Source organism: Coenobita brevimanus, chromosome 42, assembly GCF_032717465.1.
Source record: "Coenobita brevimanus isolate Jiangsu-jjx chromosome 42, ASM3271746v2, whole genome shotgun sequence".
Classification (NCBI taxonomy): Eukaryota; Metazoa; Arthropoda; class Malacostraca; order Decapoda; family Coenobitidae; genus Coenobita; species Coenobita brevimanus.
In genome coordinates, this window is record NC_136995.1 from 12,856,187 (window position 1) to 12,880,283 (window position 24,097).

The following is a 24,097-nucleotide window of genomic DNA, read 5'->3' on the forward strand; positions in this document are numbered from 1 at the left end:
TTGTACAGGTTGCTGAGAGAGAGGCAGCACTACGAGCCCTGGAGGAACAGCATGAGGAGCTACAGGACCGCGTGCAGCAGATGGCCGCGGCAGAGGTGGCAGCCAGGCAGGAGAATGCTTTACTTGTACAACATGTGGTGAGTGGATGGTTACTTTTTATATTATGCTCTCTCTCTCTCTCTCTCTCTCTCTCTCTCTCTCTCTCTCTCTCTCTCTCTCTCTCTCTCTCTCTCTCTCGTAAAATAACCTGATCATTATTATTTAACCTGTCACATTCTTCCTACTGATTACCTTCCCTCACCACATCACCCTGCCCCACCCCACACCCTACCTCACCCCACACTCTTCTAACCCACACCCTGCCTCACCTCACACCCTGCCCCATCGCAAACCCTGCCTCACCCCACATCTGCCTAACCTCACACCCTTCTCACCCACACCCTGCCCCACTCCACACATCTAACCCACACCCTGCCTGACCCCACACTGTATTCACCCACACCCTACCTCACTCCACACCCTGCCTGCTTCTCAGAGTCGCCTGGAGGGGGAGGTAGCACGGCGTGAGAGTGAAGTGAGTGAGTTAAGCACAGCCCTGGACACGCTACGAAAGAACACCAAGAATGAAAAGAGGTTGAGAGCACAGCATGCATTTAAGGTGAGATTCTGTTTAGTCATTTGTCAATTATTTAGTTACTCAGTTATTTTGGTTTATGGAGTACAGATGTGATGAGGTCCTGTTTATTCATTTATCATTATTTAGTTACTCAGTTATCTATTGGGTGCAGATGTAATGAGGTCCTGTTTAGTCATTTATCATTTAGTTAGTTATTTTTGTTTATTGGGTGCAGATGTAATGAGGTCTTGTTTATTCATTTGTCATTCATTTAGTTAGTCATTTTGGGCTATTGGGTGCGGATGTAATGAGGTCCTGTTTATTCATTTATCATTTATTTAGTTATTTTCGTTTATTGGGTGCAGATATGATGAGGTCTAGATTAGCCCTTGTTACCTGAAGCTGTGTTGGGATTTCTTGTTAGGCTTTGTGGTAACCTGGGCAGTTTTACAGCTTGTGGACCTGAACACCAATTCCGGCTAGAAAAGTGATTAATCAGTCCTTTTACCTTACACACAGCACACACACCAACCCCTATTCTGTCCATCTCTCCAGTGTGTGATTTTACTGGTACTCTCGTCACGTATACATCTAGTCAGCTCAGGTACTGTCTTCTTGATTAATAAGTCCTTTTACCTTACACACAGCACACACACCAACCTCTATTCCGTCCATCTCTCAACTAATTTACTGGTACTCTGTCATGTATGCATCAAATCAACTCAGATACTGTCTTCCTCAATCTTTTCCAGTCATGCGCATTGTGTCCAGGCGTCTTGAAATGAGTGGATCTTGATTTTGCATTTTTCCTCAACACTCTTTAGAAGGGACAAGCTCTGGCCAAAGTGAGACAGTTTTATAAGGTAGTTTACGTACACTCAGGTTCTTTATTTCCTGCCTTCATGTTTTCTTTTATTAATTTCAGTGGTGGACTAAAATATCTAGTACACATGCAGTAAATATGGTACATCTAGTCTTCCATATGTCCGTTTTAGCTTAATCAAAAGTACTGTACCTGTTGTCTTTGTTCTGGTTTACAGCTTAAGGGGGTAATTCTCTCTCTCTCTCTCTCTCGCACGCACACACACACACACACACACACACACACACACACACACACACACACACACACACACACACACACACACACACACACACACACACACACACACACACACACACACACACACACACACCGCTCGCTGGTGCAGTGGTAACGTTCCCGCTTGCCAACTGGTGGACGGGAGTTCGCGCCTCGCTCAGGTTGCGAAAAGTTTCACTGACGAAGTGGGTGGTTACTGTCCCCCTTGAGCAAGGGGACGGGTGTGTGCGTGTGTGAAGGTCACAGCCTTGCCCTTAGATCGGACTATATGAGCTCTCGGCTCCCTTCCGGGAGGGTAAAACCTGACGATCACGACCATCAAGTGATCCTGACCGACCCGGTGAATTACACACACACACACACACACACACACACACACACACACACACACACACACACACACACACACACATTTTCCCTTCACTGTCACCAACATATGCTTTTCACCAGGTCAGCGAGGGCATAGCAAGGGAGCGGGAGAGCCTGGTGACCCAGTTGGACTTACTGCGCTCCATCAACACACAGCTGAGGGACGAGCAGGACCAGGCAGTACCCCACATGTTCAGGTGGGCCAAAGTGGGCGTATGGGGGCTGGAATTGGGCGTAGAATGGGTGGGAATGAGTATACGGTAGTTGTAGATAGGTGTGAGGGGCTATAAATTGGCCTTGCGGGCTGGAATTGGGCGTGGATTAGGTGGAAATGGGTTTATGGTAGCTGGATTCGGACGTGAGGGGCTAGAAATGGGCGTAGGATGGATGGAATTGGGCGTGGTGGCCAGGAATGGGCGTAGGATGGATGGAATTGGGCGTGGTGGCAAGGAATTGGCGTAGGATGGATGAAATTGGGCGTGGTGGCTAGGAATTGGCTTAAGATGGATGGAATTGGGCGTGGTGGCAAGGAATGGGCGTAGGATGGATGGAAATGGGCGTGAGGGGCTAGAAATAGGCGTAGGATGGATGGAATTGGACGGGGTAGGTGAACATAGGCTAGAGTGGCCAGACTGGGACATACATGAGGTGTCTGGAAATCGAAACCCTGGGCTAAAGATGGGGGTATGGTGCATCATTTATTATTATTATTATTATTTTTATTTTTATTATTATTATTTATTATTATTATTTTTATTATATTTTCTTATGTATCCTGTCATCCCCAGGTCTAAGGAGAGTGACAGCCTGGGATCCAAGTCTTCGAGCCCCACTACCTCTTTAACTGGGCCCCCCACCAGGGACACCAGCTCCCCCGCCACACCACCACCACCGCCGCCGCCGCCACCGCCATACCACCTGCACCTCACTCTGCACACCGCTCCTACACACGTCCAGTCAGTTCCGATCCTAGGCATTGTTATCACCGTCATCATAAACACCACCATCACCACATCCCCACACCTCACCACATCTTTACACCGTCAGTCAGTTCTGGTCCTTATTATCAGTCATTTTTCATTACTATCATTTATCTTTCTATCATCTTATCATTACCGACCGTCTGTCTTTGCCATCATTTTAACCCCCACACCACCACACCACCTGCATCTCACTCTACACCGCACTTACACATGTTCAGCCATTTCTTTTTCTCGTAATAATATCACCGTCATCATCATCATTATCATCTTCATCATCATCATCATCATCATCATTATTTTGCCACACACTAAAATTCGCCTGATATTTCACTTCTGCGTGTCACTTTCGTCTGGTTCCTAATATTTCAAAACCTGAGAGAGGCTTGGTATACTTCTGTGGCCATGGATGTTTTTCACATATATTATCCGTCAGGGAGGAAAGTGACGGTCATTCTCAAAAGCCTATATTCTCGTCAGTCAAGGAAGCTCCCTAACACCTCTTCCTAAGTGATTTATATTGCTTTTTACACTTTACTGTCCTCTTCTGTAGTATTTAAGGTATTGCAACATCGCCATACTCGGCATAGATAGTGTTCAAAAAGATTATTAACGAGCCATATCCAAAAATAACTCGGTAAGGAAGAGGTGTTAGGGAGACTCCTTGACCTATGAGCATAAGTGTGAAGCAGAGACACTGGGTTGGTAAGCAAACGTTTGTCCCGGAATGTGTAAACTTTTTTTATTATTGGCGTAAGTTTAAAGTATATGAGGGGGTGTGTGTAAGCTGGGAGCAGGCCAGTGAAATGGCGGGGGACAGGGCGACATGGAGGGGATTTGTTTGTGGCCACCCCTTACTTGATTAAGGCGTCTGGCAAAAGATAGATAGATAGTTTGATAGATAAGTTTGGCTCGTATCATCTCTGTTATTACGCCTTTTTGGATCTGAAGGTAGTGATTCTTTTAAATGGAAAATGGGCGCTGCTGGATGTAGTTTGATATATCTCATTTGATGTGAGAGAGAGAGAGAGAGAGTACAGTATATACTAACTCCTTTTATTTATCTATTTATTTATTTTTTTCAGTCGAGACCTGTGTGATTTCGAGCACGACGATGATTACTTTCAGGTGAGTAACCCCCCCCCTCTCTCTCTCTCTCTCTCTCTCTCTCCCCCCCCCCATTATGACTACACTTTATTCACTTTATTTTTTTTTTTAGTTAGGTCAGTGAGAACGGAAAGTACATATTTTGAAGATATATAAGTACATATTTGAAGTACATATAAGTGTTATGCTTAAGTGAGAATTGAGGAAAAGTAGGGATATAGTTGGAATTATCTAGATTAGAGTTAGAGGCAAAAGCGTAAACAAGGACGTTATTTTTATCAGAGGAGGAAACAGATACTTAGTCATATGATTGGAAAAGAGGAAGGAAAAGACCCTAACGTAACCTAACGTAACCTAAACTAACCCAACCCAAACCAAAGCATCCCAGCCCAACCCAACCCAGCTTTAAATAACCCAACCTGACCTAATCTAGCATGACCTAACCTAACCTGACCTAACATAACGATCTAACCTAGCCTAACCCAGCCTAAAACCACCTCCTCAAATCTATCCTAACCCCGGTCCCACCTGCCAACAGAGTGCAGGTGTGTGTGTTAATGAAGGTGATGCACTGAGCACGTCACCACCTGGCCGTGAAGTCAGCATCCTCCAGGAGATTCTACACTCACCCCCGCTGTGTGCTGCGTGTGGGACTGCCGTGTCAAGCCATCAGCAAGGTATGTGCAGTCGGGGACAGAAATTCGGTATACGAAAGTTTGGATACTGTTCCACCTCGTCTACTTCACTTTTTCCTCCCAGACGCATCGTATCAGAGAGAGAGAGAGGGTCATCTATGGGCAGAGAAAGTTATCAAGCCTTTATCTGTGGACAGAGAAGTAAACCAAGCCTTTATGTCCATTTTGTGTTTACTTCCCTACTTAGGGCATGTCCTTGGGGAGCGCGGTAGCTCGGTGGTAGGGTGTCGGGCTCGTAATCGTGAGGTTGTGAGTTCACGCCCCGCCCGGTGGCTGCTGTGCTGGGAGGGGTAGCGCTCTCCTGTAACCCTAGCAGGGCTATATGATCTGATGAGGTCTAGCTTGGGGATTAATCCCTTTAGGGCATGTCCATCACTTTCCTCTCTGACGTAAAAGAAAGTAGTCTGTTGGTGGAGAAAAATACCAGCCCTTCCTAAGCAACAGATTGTCAGCCAGTAGAGGGAGGTGAGAAGTAGATAGTTAAATCTACTAAGTAGAATGTCAAATAGTATGTAAACTTTTTACCCAGCTGTACAGTCAGCATCAAGAAGTCCGATCGCCTGCCCTCCCCCCCCGTCTCTCTCTCTCTCTCTTTCTCTCTCTCTCAGCTCAGAATATCAAGCTTATAAAACCACAGCCATTAATGTTAACTACACTGATCCATAGCGAAATAAAGCAATCAGTGTCGGTTGCTGCTTCTTGACTGTATCTTTGAAGTCCATTGAGAATGAAGCAGGGGAGGCGATAGGACAGTGGCAGAATAATGCAATACTGTGGCTCTACATCCTTTCCATAGCACTTCTTCGTGACTAGCACCATGACCTTGTGTTAATTTAACCTTGTAACTCAACATTCAAGATGGAGTGATGGCAATTCTTAGGGCAAGGTGAAGTGGAAGGGATGTAATGAGCATTTTATATTTCAGAGGGACGGAATGAAGAAGAGGAGACCAGCAACCAGCCTGCCTCCCCACCAAATTACACCACCACACTGCTCATCTACCACAGCCACACCACCACCACCACCACACCTCACCACCGCACCTACCACACTCACCACACCCGCCACATCCACCACAGTTACTGCCAGATTGCCGAAGGGGGTCGAATGTGGGATGGTGTTGAAATCGTGTGTGCTGGGAAGGAAGAGAAGGGTGAAGGGAGTGGTAGAGAGAAGGAAGTGTGTGAAGGAAGGGGTGAAAGAAGGAGGAGGAGGAAGGAAGGCAGTGAAGGAAATGACAGAAGGAGTAAAAGAAATGACATGGGTGAAAGAAGGATTGATAGAAGAAGAGACAGGAAGGAATACTATGAAGGAAAAGATGGAAGGAGTCAAAGAAATGGTTTGATTGAGGGAACGATTGATAGAAGTAAAAAGAGGAGTGATTGCAGTGAGAGAGGGAGCCGTAGCAGTGAAAATGAGAGAGAGGAGAAAGTAAATGATGATGGGAGAGAGATGAAAGAGAGGAAAACTGTAAAAGAAATGACAAAAGCTTATGAGAGCAAAAATGAAAGGGAGATTAAAGAGAAGCAAAATGGGAGAAAGTTGAAAGAAAGCAAGAGTGAGATAAATATTAAAGAAAGCAGAAGAGGAGTGGAAGAAGGCATGGGTGAGAGAGAGATTAGAGAGAAGAAAAGAGAGAGAGGGATTAGAGAAAGTATAAATAGGGAAAATGAAAAGAAAAAGAGGTACATAGTGAGTACAGTAATGAATGGAATGAATGAAAATAGTGAAGGAATGATTGATGATTGGAGGGAGGGAGATAGAGAGGGAAAGAGAGGACATATACTCGAAATAACACACATACAGACAGAAAAAGTGGAGATTAAGGAGGAAGAAGAGAGAGAGGGGATACTGGAGAAAGAGAAGGAAGAAGAGGGAGAGAAGAAGGAAGAAGAGAGAGAGGGGATATTGGAAAAAGAGAAGGAAGAAGAGGGAGAGAAGAAGGAAGTTGAAAGAGAGGCGGAAGTAGGAGAGAGAAGAGAGGAGAAGTATACAAAAGAAGAGGAACAAGAAGAGATGAAGACAAAAAACGAAGAAGAGGAGGAGGAGGAAGAAATGAAAGAGGAAGAGAAAGGGACGAAAGAAGAGGACAGAAAGACAAGAGAAGGAGAGAGAGAAACAGAAAATGAAGAAAAAATAAAAGGAGAGGAGGAAGAAAGAAAAACCGAAGAGAGAGAGAAGAAAGAAGAAAATTGGGAAGATAAACCAACCGAAGAAGGAAACACGATCAGAGAAGAAAAGGAAGACCGTAGAATTGAAAAAGAAACAAATGCTGAAAAAGAGGAAAAGAAAGAGAGAGTAAAGGAAGAAGACGGAATGGAGATACGGGAGGAGGAAGAAAGAGAGAAGAAAACTGAAGAATTGAGGATAAGGGAAGAGGAAGGAGGGAAGAAAGAGCATGAAAAAAGAGAAAAGGAAGAGGAGGGAGAGAAGAGAGAGGAAGAAGAGAAATTAGGAGAGATCGAGAAAGGGGAGGGTACGAAGAAGGCCAGTAATAAGTCAGCCAAGGTAGGATGCATTGTGAATTAAACACACACACACACACACACACACACACACACACACACACACACACACACACACACACACACACACACACACACACACACACACACACACACACACACACACACACACACACACACACACACACACACACACACACACACTATTCAATATGATCTAGTGCACGCTGTCTGTGTGAACCATTTATAACGACCCATCTACATCCTCTGCAAGTCAGGACAGTCTAATTGGTATTTTATTGTGGCTTGTAGATAATTTTATTCAGCTGACACCAGAGTAGGATTAAGAAACTCACAAGACTAGGTTAAGTAAAATTCTGTACCCTGAAGTATCATGTTGACTTTTAATTTTGATGTATTTACGCTTAATTTTGGTATTTATTCCTCAGCTGAATAAATTTGTCTATCGTAAGCTGTAATAATATACTTAGATGAGGATTCTGTGTTTGAGGAGGTGGGATGAGGAACACAACAAAATATACAAGTCATTATTAGTGTCACATCATATACATAGCAGTGGCATAGTGTTTATTTTATCTTTATTTTTACTGTAGACCAGATGTTGTAACTGTAGTAGTGATGCAGTGTTAGCAAATGTTTAACAGCAGTAAAACTCAGGTAATACACTATACTGCTGTGAAATTATCTCAACTTGGACCCATTCAGTGATAGACTAGGCATCTTGTAGTGACTTAGGACTTGGTGATTTCTGTAACACTTTCTGCATCTGTTTCACCGCTCTTGATATGCAGATTTTTACCTCAGAACTCGTCACCAGGGGTCAGGGAAATATTAAACTTGCTCATCCTTTACAAGAGTGATTTAATTGTCTCAGATGGTCCAGCATTGTGTGTGTGTGAGGCCTGGTTTGCTGCCTGGTGGACGCTAGGTCAAGTAGTGAGAGTTATGTCGTGGAACCAGAACACTGTAGTATAGATGAATGTGTAACACTAACAACATTGTGGTAGAAGTGGTTGTAACAGCATTAAATTTGTTGATTTGGTACACAACACCGCTGGTATTTTTGTGTGTGTAATGCCTGTCACCTGCACCGGATCAGAGCTGTGTGGTGTGGTGTGGTTAATACACTAAAGCGGTGGTGGGTGTATGTATGCTACCCTGCAGTTGTCCTAATATAAACCATGCTTGTTGTAACTGTATTGTAACTGTAGTGTTTATGTCTGTACAGAGTTATATTTTCAGTGCCACAGGGAACTTACGTCGCACCTCTTCCTTGGCGATTTAATTTGCATAGTATCTTCAGTGTTAATTTTATTTTTGAATATTAAGTTTAATTTGTAATAGTTATATACGAGAAATTACCCAGGTGTGATGGAATAAATCGCAGAGGAAGAGGTGTGACGAAATCTAAGTCAACGAGAATGTGGGTCTGTATGAGTATAGTGTTTTCATTATGTATCATGTTTTAGTATATGTAGTGTTGTTGCTTGGTTGTATGTTGCTATAATTGTAGTCTATTCCATTTTAAATAGTAATATATTTTCGTGTATTCTAAACATTAATGTAGTTTCGTGTATTGTAAGCATTAATATTGATGTACAGTCGTGGTCAAGAGTTCCTTTATATGTCTCGAATACCGAATTATTAAAGTCACTAATATTGTTGATAAACAAAGTACATTTGACGCCCCTTACATGTTATGGATTCCGAAATTAATGAAGAGTGACCCAACCTACTAAAATATTGGTATCTCATGACTCCTGAACTATCTACCTTAGTCATAGCCAGACGCCCCGATTTCGAAAAAGGCGTGGTCACAAACGAATCGTCCATGTCGCAGTGACTTACACCGTCAGGCTGCCTTCTCTTCAACTTAAACCCCTTCACTCATATACCTCCCCATCCCATCACAGGAAACAAAATTCCAACTCATTTGATCATAACAAAGTAACGTAGAGCCATTACTTTCTTCAAAAAAAAATTTCATGTTGCAGTCCTTTATTTCCTCACCAGTTCCCTTCAAAATTTTCAGTATTATCTTGGGCAGATGACTACAGACACTTTTGTTATTTAAGCCTTTAATTGGTTTAATAGGGTCAAAGGTCAAACAAAACATGCGATCTTGTGTGTTTGTATGTGTATTAACCATCCTGACAATGTTCACAGAGTATGTCGGTGTGCTGTGGCTGTGTGGAGGCCATCTTGCATTTCCTTGACAATGTTGGCGGTATTTAGTTGGTCTGTCTGCCACTCCACCTAACTCCAGCCCGGTTTAATGTAGATTTTATTTAGAAAGATCAGTGAAAGGTTCGAGACAGAGTAGAGGAACATTTCAAGCCTGACTGTATGCTGTATATACTAACTGGTACGTAACAGATAACATGTATACGATCACAAATAACACCTATCTAGACTTTGTACCTTATTTACCTATCACTAACATGTAATACACTCATCATCCACCCCCCACCCCCAAAAAAAAAAAAAAAAATAGATATACAAAAGAAATCGACCGCCTCAACACAACATTCTCAGTCTTGAAATTTGTAGGTCCAATCCACGGCGTTCCCCATTTACTATTTAAAAAAAAAAAATGAAAATAAAAATGCTTCGTTCTGTCCATTCTGCTAGACTTGGGTTTCCAGCGGGGCAAAATAATAATTGAAAAAAGAAATGCATGCTGCTGTTCTGTTTGGTATGTGTCTAATTTTACTTTTGAACGCCCCCCCCCAAAAAAAAAAAATAATAATAATAATAAATAAATAACTGGTTTTTTGAGTGGCTGACGGAACGCAGCATCACAGCACAACACCGGCACTGACTGCACTGAAATGAATCACTAACCCCTTCAGCCTGAGAACATACTTTTTCTGAATAATGCCAAATGATTTTAATGTAGCACAGAGGGTTAACGGGTAATGCATGACGTCACAGCACAGCACCTGCACCGACCACTGCCAAATGCACTGGAGTCAAAACATATGTAAGTGTTTATTGGAGTGGTACAGTAGGCTACTTATTAGTAGTAGTAGTATTTTTTTTTTTTTCATTTACCACATGGGCACAGGTTTCCAAATTTCCTGTTCAAATGGGTCCTTCACAGGATGATTAAGGTAGGTAAATTTTAGGCTGAGAGAAACTGGGGGCTTAGAATGCTAGGTGTAGTGGTAATGTTAGGTAGGTAGGTAGAGATCAGTAAACAAGCTGCCAAGAGCGTCCAGGCAGCTTCCTTATATACCGTCAAATAGGAAAAATTTCTTTGTTCTATATGCCTTTGTAGTGTCAAATCGACATCCAGTTATCTGTGTTTTATGTTGTACTAAAATTACTTTCCTTAAGAAGACTGGTGGAATTGCCGCGCCCGTGTGGTAAAGTTTTATTTATTTTTATTATGGTGATGTATAAGCCTGAATTAATATATATTTTGATATAGGAACAGGGTAGCAGCTTTTGAATACAATGCTGAGATATGATTTAATTAATTGTAGATATAAAATGTAATTAATATATTTAAATTTTTGTTCCCATAAAACGGTAGTTACTCCAGAATGGTTAATTAAAAATGTTCTGAAGATGTTAGGTGTATCTATAACAGTGAAAGCGCTAATTATTCTCTCTCTCTCTCTCTCTCTCTCTCTCTCTCTCTCATAGCAGGTGCGAATAGCTGACGGTGCGACTTTGGCTATGCATACCCCTTCCCCGTCCCCCCACATCCCTCACCCCCACACCCACCTCTACGAGGCCGAGGAAGAGGAGGAGAGGAAGAAGAGGAGGAGGGAAGAAGAGGAGAGGAGAGAGAAAAAGAGCCGTCCCAATAGCGAGACTCTTCTTTACTGCCCGTCGAGAATGTTCAAAATCGTGTTTATTGGCAACAGTGGAGTGGGAAAAACATCGTTTATTCACAGGTACAGCGGTTACTGCCTGAAGCTGGGTTAGGCCCTTATTGTCGTCGGGTAAGGGAGCCCCCTAACACCTATTCCTAAGCGATTTATTTTGCTTATTATTCGTACCCTCGATAAAGAAGTATCGGCACCGTTTCAGTGTGAGACGTTATGATACACGGACTATGATTTACGGCAGATGGCACGGTTATGTCGCCTTGTATCCTCCATTTGTGTTGTTATACTTTACAGATATATAGCTGGATTCATCATAGTAACATTGTACTACATGGCAACTCAACCATTTTTGTGAATTAATAACGTTCTCCCTACGTGTCAAGTGGGGTTGGTGGAGGATTAGTGCCCCTCCCTGTAAAACAATTAACTCTGAGCCCTTGGCCACCCCGTTTGGGATACATGGCGTCTGGCAATGAATGAATGAATTAAGCAGGCATACCAACACTACCGATTAAACCAGGGACAAAAATCCGACCCCACGGTGCCCATACTTTTTTTTGTTATTTTTTATTTTTTTCGAGGGTACGTCCTGCCGTCCTCTTGTGAGTTAATCAAATAATTCTAATATCCCCCATACCTTGCAGATATGAAGTACAAAACGCTATTAGCCAGCCGTATCCAAAAATAAGTCGCTAAGGAAGAGGTGTTAGGGAGTTTCCTTAACCGACGAGAATACAGGCCATAAGTGTCACTGTGCCGGGTATTGGGTTGTATTCTGGGTGGCAAAGATTTCGTAATACCTGTCCTTTAGCGATTTATTTTACACATTACAGTATTGCCTTGTGTATTACTGACGGAAATTGTGTCGATATTAGGACGATGTAAACGGCATACGGAAGAGCGTTATAAAAGGCAGAAGAAATCGCTACGAAAGAGGTGTTACGAATGTTCCCAGTCCCACTGGAGACTCATCATAGTATCCCCAGGCAATCAGATAATTTCTCATTCCCCCAGTAAATCGCAAAGAGACGGTTGTTACGGAAGCTCTCAATCCCACAGAGCAGCGACGGGGCAGTTCGGGTCGGGGTTCAAATCGACGGTGGGCGTGGACTATCGGATCCTGGAGGTGGGCGTGGGTGGTGTCCTGGGCGTCCTGCAGCTGTGGGACACCGCAGGGCAGGAGCGGTTCAAGTCCATCACCAGGCAGTACTACAGGTGGGCAGAGGCCAGGTTTTATGTGTATATGCAGTACATTACACCACTCATGTGTACAGTGGCCTTCATAGTGCAGTGTACAACAGGAGTCAAGTCGTTAAGTTTCTGCTCGGTTATTACATCCAGACAGTTTTATTCGGCTGTGGAGAGACTTGTTGGAGAATGACCCCCTGACTCTCACTTGCCCCCACAGGAACGCTGATGCTGTTGTAGTGATGTACGACGTGACCAGCGAACAGTCCTTCCTCTGTGTGCTGGACTGGATATCCTCTGTTAAGGTAAATTCACTGTAGCGCGTGTATTCTAACTTGACACAGACCTCCTAACCCCTTTCAGCTTGGTTGATGGCCGGGTGTAATTAGTGGAGGGTTGATTTGACTGGAAACCAAGGAGACTCAGTTGTTAATGGTCAGGTGTAGTGGGATTGAAGGATGGATTTGACTAGAAATCAAGGAGACTCATTGATGGTTAATGGTCAGGTGTAGTGGGATTGGAGGATGGATTTGACTAGAAACCAAGGAGACTCGGTGGTGGTTAATGGTCAGGTGTAGTGAGATTGTAGGGTTGATTTGACTAGAAACCAAGGAGACTCAGTTGTGGATAATGGTCAGGTGTAGTGGGATTGGAGGGTTGATTGACTAGAAACCAAGGAGACTCAGTTGTGGTTAATGGTCCGGTGTAGTGAGATTGTAGGGTTGATTTGACTAGAAACCAAGGAGACTCATTAGTAGTTAATGGTCAGGTGTAGTGGGATTGGGGGGGGTTGATTTGACTAGAAACCAAGGAGACTCAGTTGTGGTTAATGGTCAGGTGTAGTGGGATTGGAGGGTTGATTTGACTAGAAACCAAGGAGACTCGGTTGTGGATAATGGTCAGGTCTAGTGGGATTGTAGGGTGGATTTGACCATTAACCTAGGAGACTCATTTCAGCATCAAAGTACGAGTAAAGCTTATGGGGTTCCATGCAAGTACAGTTTAGTATTGAAGTTATGGGAGTGGTCCAGTTGCGTCAGACGTGAACATATAATCTGTCTTTGCTAATTCATCATTCTAGTTCGTTTTTCCAATATAATCTTTTCACTTTAACTAGGCCTTAAATTGACATCCATCCATCCTAACTGTTGTGGTGTAATAATGAAATAGCTGTAGAATGATACAAGTCGCGAAGAAGTACTGTGGCTCTGGTTTAATTTTTTGCTCAAAGACAACACACATGACTAGGAAACAAATAGAAGCTAAGCAAGCCATTTTTCACAGACGTAAAACTGCTGTCAGTGTGAGGGAAAGTGGAGGAGAGAATAGCATTGGTGTGCAATGTAGGGCCGTAGATATACCATCAGGACTTCAGGTTGATCTTAAAGACTCTGTACATTACTACTGGATATTTTATTGGGAGCTTAGATGTTGTTACGGCCACAGAGTGTAGTTGATCTCTCTCTCATACAGTCTTTCAAGGCACGGGTAGAGAGTTTCCTTTGTGTGTTGCCCAGTGTCACCCCTACACTGTTTACAGATAGAACTTCCTCTGTAGCAGAATTTGCGAGAGGTCTGCTGGCCCCAGCCTGACTCACAGATAGCTCAGCACGAAATATTCGGTTGCTTACTCTTACCTGTACATTGGGCAGTACATATCAAGTGTGACATTGACAACCTAACCTATGGAACGAAACTAAACCAAACCCAGACAAAATTAACCTAACCTAACTTAATCTGATATAATATAACCTCACCTCACCTCACACCCCCCACCCCATCCCCCCTCCATCCCACCCCCCGACCCCCCCAACCCGACCTGACTTGACCTGACTTGCCCCCATCAGGAGGCTGGGTCAGAGGACGTGCTGGTGGTGGTGGCTGGCAACAAGATGGATCTTGAGGAGTGTAGGCAGGTCGACCATACCACGGCTCTCAGGATGGCTGAAGTGAGTTACCAGTAGTAGTTGTAGTAGTAGTAGTAGTAGGCTAGTAGGAGGAGGAAGAAGAGGAACAATAGTAGTAGTAGGAGTTGTAATACCTGTAGTTGTTGCAGTAGTAGCAGAAGTTTTTAAAATAGATAATAATAATAATAATAATAATCATAGTAGTAGTAGTAGTGGTAATAGTTTGTAGTAAGAATAATAATAAACACAAGACACTAACAAGTAAGATCCGTAGTTTCTAATCCTAACAACTAACACTAACAACCACTAACAGAGCGAGGGCTGTGTGGTGAGGGAGGTGAGTGCAGCGACGGGTGGAGGAGTGAGGGAGATGATGGAGGAGATCGCCACCATTCTAACAGGCCTAACACTTCCCAACTCCACCTCCACCACCACTACTCCATCACTCGCACTCCACCACCCCTTCAGATCCACACACTGCTGTAAATAGTGTGATGATGGTGGTGATGATGATTATTATTATGATTATTTTGCTAGAATAATTAATGGTAATGATTGATGGTAATGATAATAGGAATAAGAACTTAAGAAGAGAGGATAACTGCAGTAGGCCGGTTGGCCCATGCTAGGCAGCTCCTAGAAGAGAAACTGAACTACTAGAATGAGATAAAGATAGCAAAGAAGAAGGCTCTCCCCCGCCCTCCAAACCCTCCAGCCGAAGCCGGGAGGAAAAAGTCAGAAAGAACACCACGCAATATAGAAAAACTGGCTGGACATTTTACAGGAAAGTGTGAAAGGAGAATAGAGACTATCACAGTGTAACCTGAAAAGGAAAAATTATGAATTAGTATTGGTTATAAGATTTTCTTTTTTCTATGTCCACCCCTTATTAGTCATATGCTTATCTAGCCTATGCTTGAAACTCTCACTGGAAGAGGCAGCAACTACTTTACTAGGTAGCTTATTCCATTCGTCTACTACTCTATTACCAAACCAATTTCTACCTATTTCCTTACTGAAACGGAATTTTCTTAGTTTGAAACCATTATTTGTGGTTCTATCCTGTGTGCTCACTCTAAGTACCTTGCTAATATCTCCCTTATTTATACCCTTCATCCACTTAAACACCTCAATTAAGTCTTCCCTTATTCTACGCCTCTCTAGCGAATGCAGACTTAGTCTTTTCAGTCTGTCTTCATATGACAGGTTCCGGACGTCATGTATCATTTTTGTCATTCTTCTCTGTACATTTTCTAACGAATTAATATCCATTCTATAGTAAGGACACCAAAACTGTACTGCGTAGTCTAAATGTGGCCTTACTAATGCTAGATAAAGTTTCAGTAGTACTTTAGATGTAACTAGGGACGATGATAGGTGTACCGATGATGATGATAGTGATGAAACCCTAGTGACAATGGCCGGTATTCTCGTGGATTAAAGAAGCCCCCTAACATCTTTTCCTAAGTGATTTATTTTGCCTATTGTATCTTACTGTCCTGTCACAGAAATCCCTCCATCACTTCCATACTCACCATAAATAATGTACAAAAAAATACCAACCAGCCATATCTAAGCATAAATCGCTAAGGAAGAGGTGTTAGGGAGTTTCCTTAACCTATATATTTATGTGACAAGTCCATGCAACAGGATTTAAGTTGTTTCCGTTTGGTAAGGTCTAATAATAATAATAATGATAATAATACTAGTTCAGGCTGATGACTTACTCTAATAATTAACAGTAAGGTCCAAATTCTCGTCGGTAGAGGAATTTCCCTAACACCTTTTCTTAAGCGATTTATTTTATTTATTACACTAGTCCTCTTCTGCATTACATAAATCCTCCCAATATCACCATACTCTTCATAAATAACGTACAAATCGATATTAACCCGCCAAATCCATAAATAAGTCGCTGAAGAAGAGGTGTTTAGAAGTGTACTTAACCCACGAGGTACTGACCTAGATTGCCAAGCCTCTAGTCCTTAAGATGACACAGAGATAACGGATATATTGCATGTAAGACAGTACAATATTTCAAAATTTTCTCAGCGTTTCAAAATAAAGTGCATGGTATTTTTGTATTAGAAGTACAGTGTGAGTGAAAATAAATACTGTATGCAGTGTTTTATTTTGTACCTCCAAGTTATTCATTATTTATATATTTATGGTTTTGTTACTAGACTCTACCTCATCCTATCCTTAAGTGGGGGAAGACGTGTGGATGATGATGATGGTGGTTGGGATGGGGGTTGATGATGGTGGTGGTGATAATGACAGGTCAGTAGTAAAGGTGGTGATGACCCAGATAATGATGGCCATAAAAATAATTATAAAAATGATATTATTGACAATGATATATAAAATGATGATGATGATAATTAGTAGTAGTAGAGGTAGTAGTAGTAGTTGTTGTTGTAATAATAATTAGTAGTAGTAGCAGTAGTAATAGTAATAATAATAAACGTAGTAGTAATAATAATAGTAATAATGATAATAATACTGAGGATGATGTAATAGACACATTAATCCAAATAATAACTGGTAAATATGTGGTAATGTTACTCAGATCCACAAGAGAGAGAGAGTAATGGAAAAAGGTAACTGGTGCTTTAGGCAGCACGGGGCGGGGGGGGGGGGGGGTTGGCAGCCGTAGTACGTTACCTTTTCATGTAATTGAACGGCGGGAAGTAAACTGTAAAAGGATGAAAATCTGCCAGGTTAAGGTGAAAGGACTATACCATCCCACATTAGCTACGGAAGTCGTAATTCTTGAATCTTTTCGCCTTGCCTTGGCCCAGACTTTCGTCTTTTTACAGCTTATTTCGCTTCATTGGCAGAAAACAATGCTATGTCTCTTCGTCCTTTGCAGAGCACTTCATCGTGACTAGCATCATATTCTGGTGATAATCTGTTGATACACCTCAACATTCAAAATGGAGAGATGACATTTTTTGACCAAGAGCAAAATGATTATAGATATTAACGAGTCTGATAAAAGTCCTCTTCCTTCCTTCTCAGCATCTCCACTCAGTTGCGTGATTTCTAGTGTGTTGTGGGGACGGCTCAGTGTTATCCGTTTCGAACTTGCATCATGTATACATTTTGCCACAGTCACGCCCACACCAACAGACTGAGCCGTCTTCACAACACAAGCTGCCCCCAGGTGAGTTTTTTGTGTAATTACACAGGAGGGAGGGAGTGGTGTTGTGTTGGTGGGTGTTTTGGGCATCACTTGCCGACCCCATACGCCGTGCAAAGTCATCATCTTAGACTGTGGCAAATGCTGCCATGCTGTACTTGTACACTCCTGTGATGCTAATTCTCATTCCTGTATGTAATGTATCATAAATTCATCTACATTATATAGTACATACTATAGCTCATACTTGCCAAACGGCGTGTTACTACACCCACGTATTTATATAACTATTTGCTGAAGGTGTAAGACCCACCACCTTTTGTTGTGTAAGTACTCTGTACTGTATAATTTTACATAATAAATATTCAGTCAATCTGATTATCGAATTGCATTATTCAAGAAAGAGGTGCTAGAAGTTTCTGGAGTCTGAGATCACAGAGGTGAAAGAGTCGTGTCTCGGGCTGGACTCGATAGCAAAGAAGACGTAAGATGCGGCGTGGTGGCAGTCGGCGGCGCTGCGTTGAAGTTCTTTACTCTTTAGTGTTTGAATGTTCGATGGTGGTAACGTCGCTAAACAAAACTTCACCACTAACTAGAAAACATCCAGCATGGCAAAAGAACTGCGGTTTGATGAAAAAAAGTGGAGGTTTCATATCGAGAAATTCACAACGCTGATGCTGGTGCGGGCATCGGGCGTTACATGGGTTGGTCGGTGAAATGAGTACCTAGGGAAGGTAACTGGTAATCTGGATGATGCAGTGGCCTTGTATCGCAAGATATTGGCTGAATAATGAAACGCCATATGATCCCGAGAGGAGCTTCGCGGCTAAACGTCTCGTGGCGTCTGTCCGCACCTTTCGGCGGCTAAGCGTCTCGTGGCGTCTCTCCCCACCTTTTTGCGACCAAGCGTTTCGTGGCGTCCGTCCCTACCTTTTGCCGACGCCGCAGTTAATTTTATCCTGTACAAGAGAAAACCTCGCCCATGGCTTGTGCGCTTTGCTACGAGAGGTAGATAGAGTGCTTGGGAATGCGGTAGGGCATAGGTAGACGGGGTCGGAAGTTTTTTTTTTTTTTTTTTTTTTTTGGGGGGGGGGGGGATAAAGGGAATCCTGGCGGGTGGTTTTGTAGCGCCTTCCTTGTCATGGAGATATATACGGTGATTGTACTGTAGTTTGTGCCAAGAATGTTGGGAAGAAAATTGTCAAGTGTCTTCAGTCCGAGGGAATTATTGCCTGAACAATGGAGGTGTTGCAGTACATCATGACTGACTAGCCCACACTTGATGACTGAGTGGGACCCACACCTGTTTGATTTGTCCCGAATAATTTAGTCTTTATCACTTGTTCGTTTTCAGGTAGCAAGTTGTAAACCTCACACGCTTCCGTTTGAATTCCTCCAGGACCCGTTGTTGTCTCGGATTCACAGTTAACTATTAACCTGACTTCTGACCATTTTTTTTTTTTTTTTTTTTTTTTCGCCATAAAATGTTAGATTTTTTGCTGGGAAATAAAATCCTTCAAGCCTAACCTTAGCACACCACAGATCTAACTTGCAAACTTTAAAGCTTGGTATCCTTCAGATAAGGCCATGGCATCCTCAAAGCCTAAACAAAGTACTCCCTGGAGCCAACCTTAGCATCCTTCAACCTTAGCTTTGGCATTGTACCAAATATGCCAGAATTGTCTTGTTTGTCGTGAGTGGGAATTGTTTTGGCAGTCAGATTCCAGGTTTTAATGTTTTTGTTTCTGACGTCTAGTAGGGTAATTGCTTTGGCATGCTTTTTATCTCCTACTGTCCCTTGTAGTTTGTCAATGCAAGGATAGGTTTAAGTACAGGTAGGGCCCATTATATGAATGGATTATATAATGGAGGACTGCTTGGATAGCGAAAACTCTTGTAAAGGAGTACATAACTTATGGGAAAAATAGGGTTAGGTTAACTGACCCCCTCCAACCCAGGTCCAGGATATTTTCAGAAGAATAAAGATTACAAACACCGTATATACATGCCTATAATACAGTACGCCCTCGATATAACGAACTAATTGGTACCAGACCCTTGATGTTAAAGCCGAGCATCATGCTGTTTGGTAATTTCCCAGGCATCGCGGCTTTTGCCAAAGTGTTAAATATAGGGTGTCGTTCAGCCGTAAAGTCATGCACATTGACGTATTGCTAGTTCTAAATGACTCTTTTTCTTAATAAATGTACTATTTATGGCTCCTCTTACGATGCTGGTCATCCAGAAACTGCTATGGTGTTCTGTAGTATGCAGAGGAACACAGGTGTGTAGGGACGCCATGCTGGTTGGTGTTTCCCATACATATTCTTTTACCGAACACAATTCATTGAATAAACGTAACATTTGGCCAGCTCAAGGTGGTCGTTAAAACCGAAATTTGCTAAAGGAGGGTTCGGTATACCAAGGGTTTACTGTAGCTGCTACCGGATACCCTATAACAATACATAATTTTGGTTATGAAAACAAATAAATGGAGGAAATAGCATGACTAATGTACATAAGCTTGTAAAGTAATACGAGCTCTATGGTCGAGTCACCTCTAAGTCTCCACCAGTGCTGAGTCTGGGGTGCGATGAAATACCAAATTGGCCATCATTTACTGAATGGGCACTTTTAATTGGAAATTATAATTTTATCACCATATATGTCCATACACACCTAATTACGGTATCTGATATCCAGTAAAAGTGTTGTTTAATTTAACAATAAGAAATCCGGATGCAGAGCGAAAACTAAAGTTAGCAGAAATGTTTCGCCAGTAGCACAACTCTCCATGACAGACGTTTGTATAAATATTGATTTAACCCATTGGCTGCTAAGAACCTCTGAGGCGGACCTATCGATAGCCTGCTACAGACCTCTCAGAAGGCGCCCTTTGATTTCAAAGTTAGTGCCTTTGCTTTTGGCAGGAATGCGGTACATATCATCCCTCCCAAGCACAGAGTTGCCACACAGTGGTTTTCTGAGTCATCCAGCACCGCCGGGTTGGTGGCGAATGCGTGGGGTGAGTGCCAAGGCAGCCATGGACTCAGTGACCCGAAAAAACAGCCAAAAATGACCTCTCTTCAACCTGTTCCCATGACGCCATAAAAGGCTCTAGCTCTTCACAGACACACTTATGGGGAAGTAGAAAGGTGTTGACTTCTGGTGCATGTGCTTTTTCTTTTATTTTTCATCTCAAATTATAAACAAAAGTGAGTTGAAAAATGACCGATTTTTGCCTAAAGTAGCAGGACCAGGGCACGACGTAGCTCAGCCTGCCGCAGCCTAGGGGTTAACACACAAATACATTAATTTGCACTTTAAATCAGTATTTATGTCACATAGTCTGTCAGGGCATGTTGACGTAAGGGAAAGTACCTGCTAACTTTAGCATGTTTTCACTCAGAATTTTTTTTTTTTTTTTTAAAGTACATTTTTTTTTTTTTTTTTTTTTTTTTTTGGATTTCAGGTAATTAGTTATGGTGATAAAAATGATGATGCTGTATTTTCCTGTTACAAGTGCTGATTTGGTGCCAACTCGGCGAATGACTGCTGATTTGGCATTTCGTTGCACTGCTGGGTCTGTGATGGGAAATGTCAGGCTAGTTGAATTTTCAACTCATGCCTAATCATTTTCTCACAACATCAAACTTTCATGCTTGCATCACTGAATTTGGGTCTCAGTTGTCCATTTTCTTATCACCAGTCCCTTGAGGTGCTGATGCTTGTATAATGGGACCACCTAGTTCAGTAAAACGTTTATTGAGTTTATAATAAACTAGCGTGCATTGCATTAGCTTGTAAATTGACATTATGTTCCCCACCAAGCATTGTTTTACAGAAATGAGAGACCCCATGGAAAAATGTTAATTTTGTCCCAACTTCCATGCATCATCCATAATGACCCCCCAAACCTGCCTTCCTCATACCGACTGTAAAAGCACACCAACACATTGATCATTGTGTAAGCACACTTCTTGTACTTACGGTGAACTGTGATGGTAATTAGGTTCAGTGTGACAGAGGAGGAGGTGCACATTGGCCGTTTGCACAGACATGTGCTTTGCATTGTGCAAATGTGGTTGTGCAATAATTGATAGTGCCATATTTAGGCTGTTTTGGACCTGCATTTTGTGTTATGATAATTTCATGGACATGACCATCTGCCCATTGAGTCACTGGTGAGTTGCACAGTGGAAATGCATGTCATAGGCAAATGAACTTTGCTCTGATGCTGGTGTTGTTGCCTCAAATGGAGCATTGTGTTTGCAAATTTTAAGACTGCCTCACTCCTCTGGAACCAGTTACTGTATTACTGAAACAAAGAGTTTGGAATCAATCTAGAAAAGATGGATGAAACAGAAGAGATAAGAAATATTCCTTATGATTGCCATCTCTACAAGTTGAGCATGTATTTTCAAAGGCCATCATCTCTTATCTGATTTAATATGCTGTTACCAAATATTCTGTAGCTTTTCATCAGTATCTCCAGTTAATTTGATTGTGAAGGCCCCTAACTGTGGTACCAAAGATCGACGAAGCCATAAATAACTGTAATAGTTCAACACTATACTGTTGTAGTTAATTTCTGAAGGCAACTCAGCAAATACAAAGGCAGTGGGTCTTTGTTGAGTTGAGTGAAGGGTATATTGGTGGCCCTTGGGAAGTACAAGTGTCCTGCCAGTACAGTACTTTGCACATTGGCTCACTGGCAACCCACTGCTCTTGGCCTAAAAAGCAGGTAACAGCTTCCAGTATAAAGTATGGGTGGAAGTAACATTCACGGTACTGTTAATTTCCATTATAAGTAAACACTAAATGGTCGTGTTTGTCTATACATTATAGTATATGGTCTTGATTACATTTTCAAGCACATAATGAATAGCATAATAAAGTGAGGCAGTGTCCTGTCCCATCATTTTGTGTTGCACTTGTCTGTGGCCACCCTTTGCGGGATTAGGGCGTCGGGCTATAGATAGAGAGATAGATAGATAGACTTGTATATTACAATAATGTGGTTTGCATATCATAAATGTAGATCCGTACTTCTTCCACATTAAAATGTTATGTACATGAATCATCCTACTATGTTTTCATTGATACATGCATCCATAGAAAAGGAGATTTATGATAAGGATGGGAAGCCTGGGGGTTAGGATTATGAGTGAAGAGTGGAAGGATGGGACTGGAATGTATTGGTGTTGTGACGAGGGGTGGAATGAGATGGTTTGGATGTGTTGAGAAGATAAAAGATGACAATTGGGTGCGGGAGATGAGACATGTGAATGCTGGGGGTAGGGTTGTGAGAGGCAGATAATAAAAGACCAAGGATGTGGTCATAGTGTGTGACCTCAAGGATAAAGGGCAGAATAGGGAGGCTGCCAGAGATGAACAGTGTGGAGAGCTGCCATTAGGTGACCAAACCTGACCCATGTAATCATGTTGGAGCCTTTATTAACTGTATGATACAATACATTATAGTGTGATAATTCCTTAAATTTGCATTTAATAAAAGTGTTGCATAAAAAATATATTATCAGTGACTTTGGTGGTCCATGCTGGCTGGAGTGTTTCATGGCCCCATCTGTTTAACCTCTTAATTCCCAGAGCTGCTGTGTGAGGGATTTTGCTGGAGGGCTGCCAGGTCCCTTGGAGTGGCCCTTATCTCTGTCTTAGCTGTTCTTTTCCATCACATCCTGGGCTAGTGCAGGAGAGGGACATCTTCCCATGTTGGCACAGATATAACCAGGCAGCTTCACTGTCTGGTCATACAAAGGTCCCTCACTTTCCTCCTTATCCCCCAAGAGGATGATGATGGACTGTAGGAGAGGGGTGGTTCAGCCAGCAGTCCATTGGGTTCACATTCAGATGATTCTGGGGCTAGAGCCACCACAGATACTACACCCTGGCTTGAAGAATCTCACCTGGTGAGAAGAAAAAAGGGAAAAGGGGAAAATTTCATTGAATTGCTGTTTTGACTGGAAGTTGGAATATTGACTACTTAAAGGAAGATATGCATTAGTATACAGAGAATTTTTTTTTTCTATGAACTAGTTTTTCTTAAAATACAGGGATCAGGATAATTATTGCCAGTACAGAATGTCAGGAGTGATAGTTGCAACCCCAGGCTCGTCTAAATGTGACCTTGGTGGATTGTGAGCTGGTTACCCTCCTATGGCAGTCCACTATTCTTTTTCGGGGTATTGGAAGGGGATTGAGGGATGCTGTATTTGTATAACTTGGCAGTGGAGCCACCCACCCATATTGGTGCTACCACATGAAGCATCCCTCTCCAACACCAAATATAAGTACTGTACACAGCAGCTCTGGCATTTATCTACAGGTGTACCAGAACAAAGTGTAATTTGTTATGTGTTTTTATTGATCATCAGTTATCCAGGCAATGGCTGCTTCCATTTTTATGTTTATGTAAGGTATTTTGGAGTAATTATTATCCCATCCATCCATCCATCATCCAATCCTGTGTCACCCCATGAGGAGCATAGGAACCCAGGGCTAGGCAAGTTGGTCCTGACATTTAAGATGAGTGACCAGCCTCACTCATCCCTGAGTGGCATTATGTGAGCACTGAACCCCTTCCATCCCTTGGATATAAACCTACAAAAACTCAGTCCGATTGGAGCACCTTAATTACCCACTGAA

General features: G+C 42.4%; 1 protein-coding gene across 1 annotated transcript in view; it reads left to right on the forward strand.

The window, feature by feature from the left end:
* LOC145397611 (uncharacterized) overlaps positions 1–20,510 on the forward strand; it is a 31,720-nt gene extending 11,210 nt beyond the window's left edge. Inside the window, exons 6-17 of the mRNA XM_080270651.1 lie at positions 9–137; positions 536–658; positions 2,169–2,284; positions 2,876–3,129; positions 5,795–6,427; positions 11,143–11,260; positions 12,254–12,409; positions 12,603–12,687; positions 14,230–14,331; positions 14,603–14,737; positions 17,404–17,455; positions 20,362–20,510. Coding sequence (XP_080126777.1) covers positions 9–137; positions 536–658; positions 2,169–2,284; positions 2,876–3,129; positions 5,795–6,427; positions 11,143–11,260; positions 12,254–12,409; positions 12,603–12,687; positions 14,230–14,331; positions 14,603–14,737; positions 17,404–17,455; positions 20,362–20,510 — 2,052 coding nt within the window. The remainder of the gene's footprint in view (positions 1–8; positions 138–535; positions 659–2,168; positions 2,285–2,875; positions 3,130–5,794; positions 6,428–11,142; positions 11,261–12,253; positions 12,410–12,602; positions 12,688–14,229; positions 14,332–14,602; positions 14,738–17,403; positions 17,456–20,361) is intronic.
* The last annotated feature ends 3,587 nt before the right edge of the window (positions 20,511–24,097 follow it).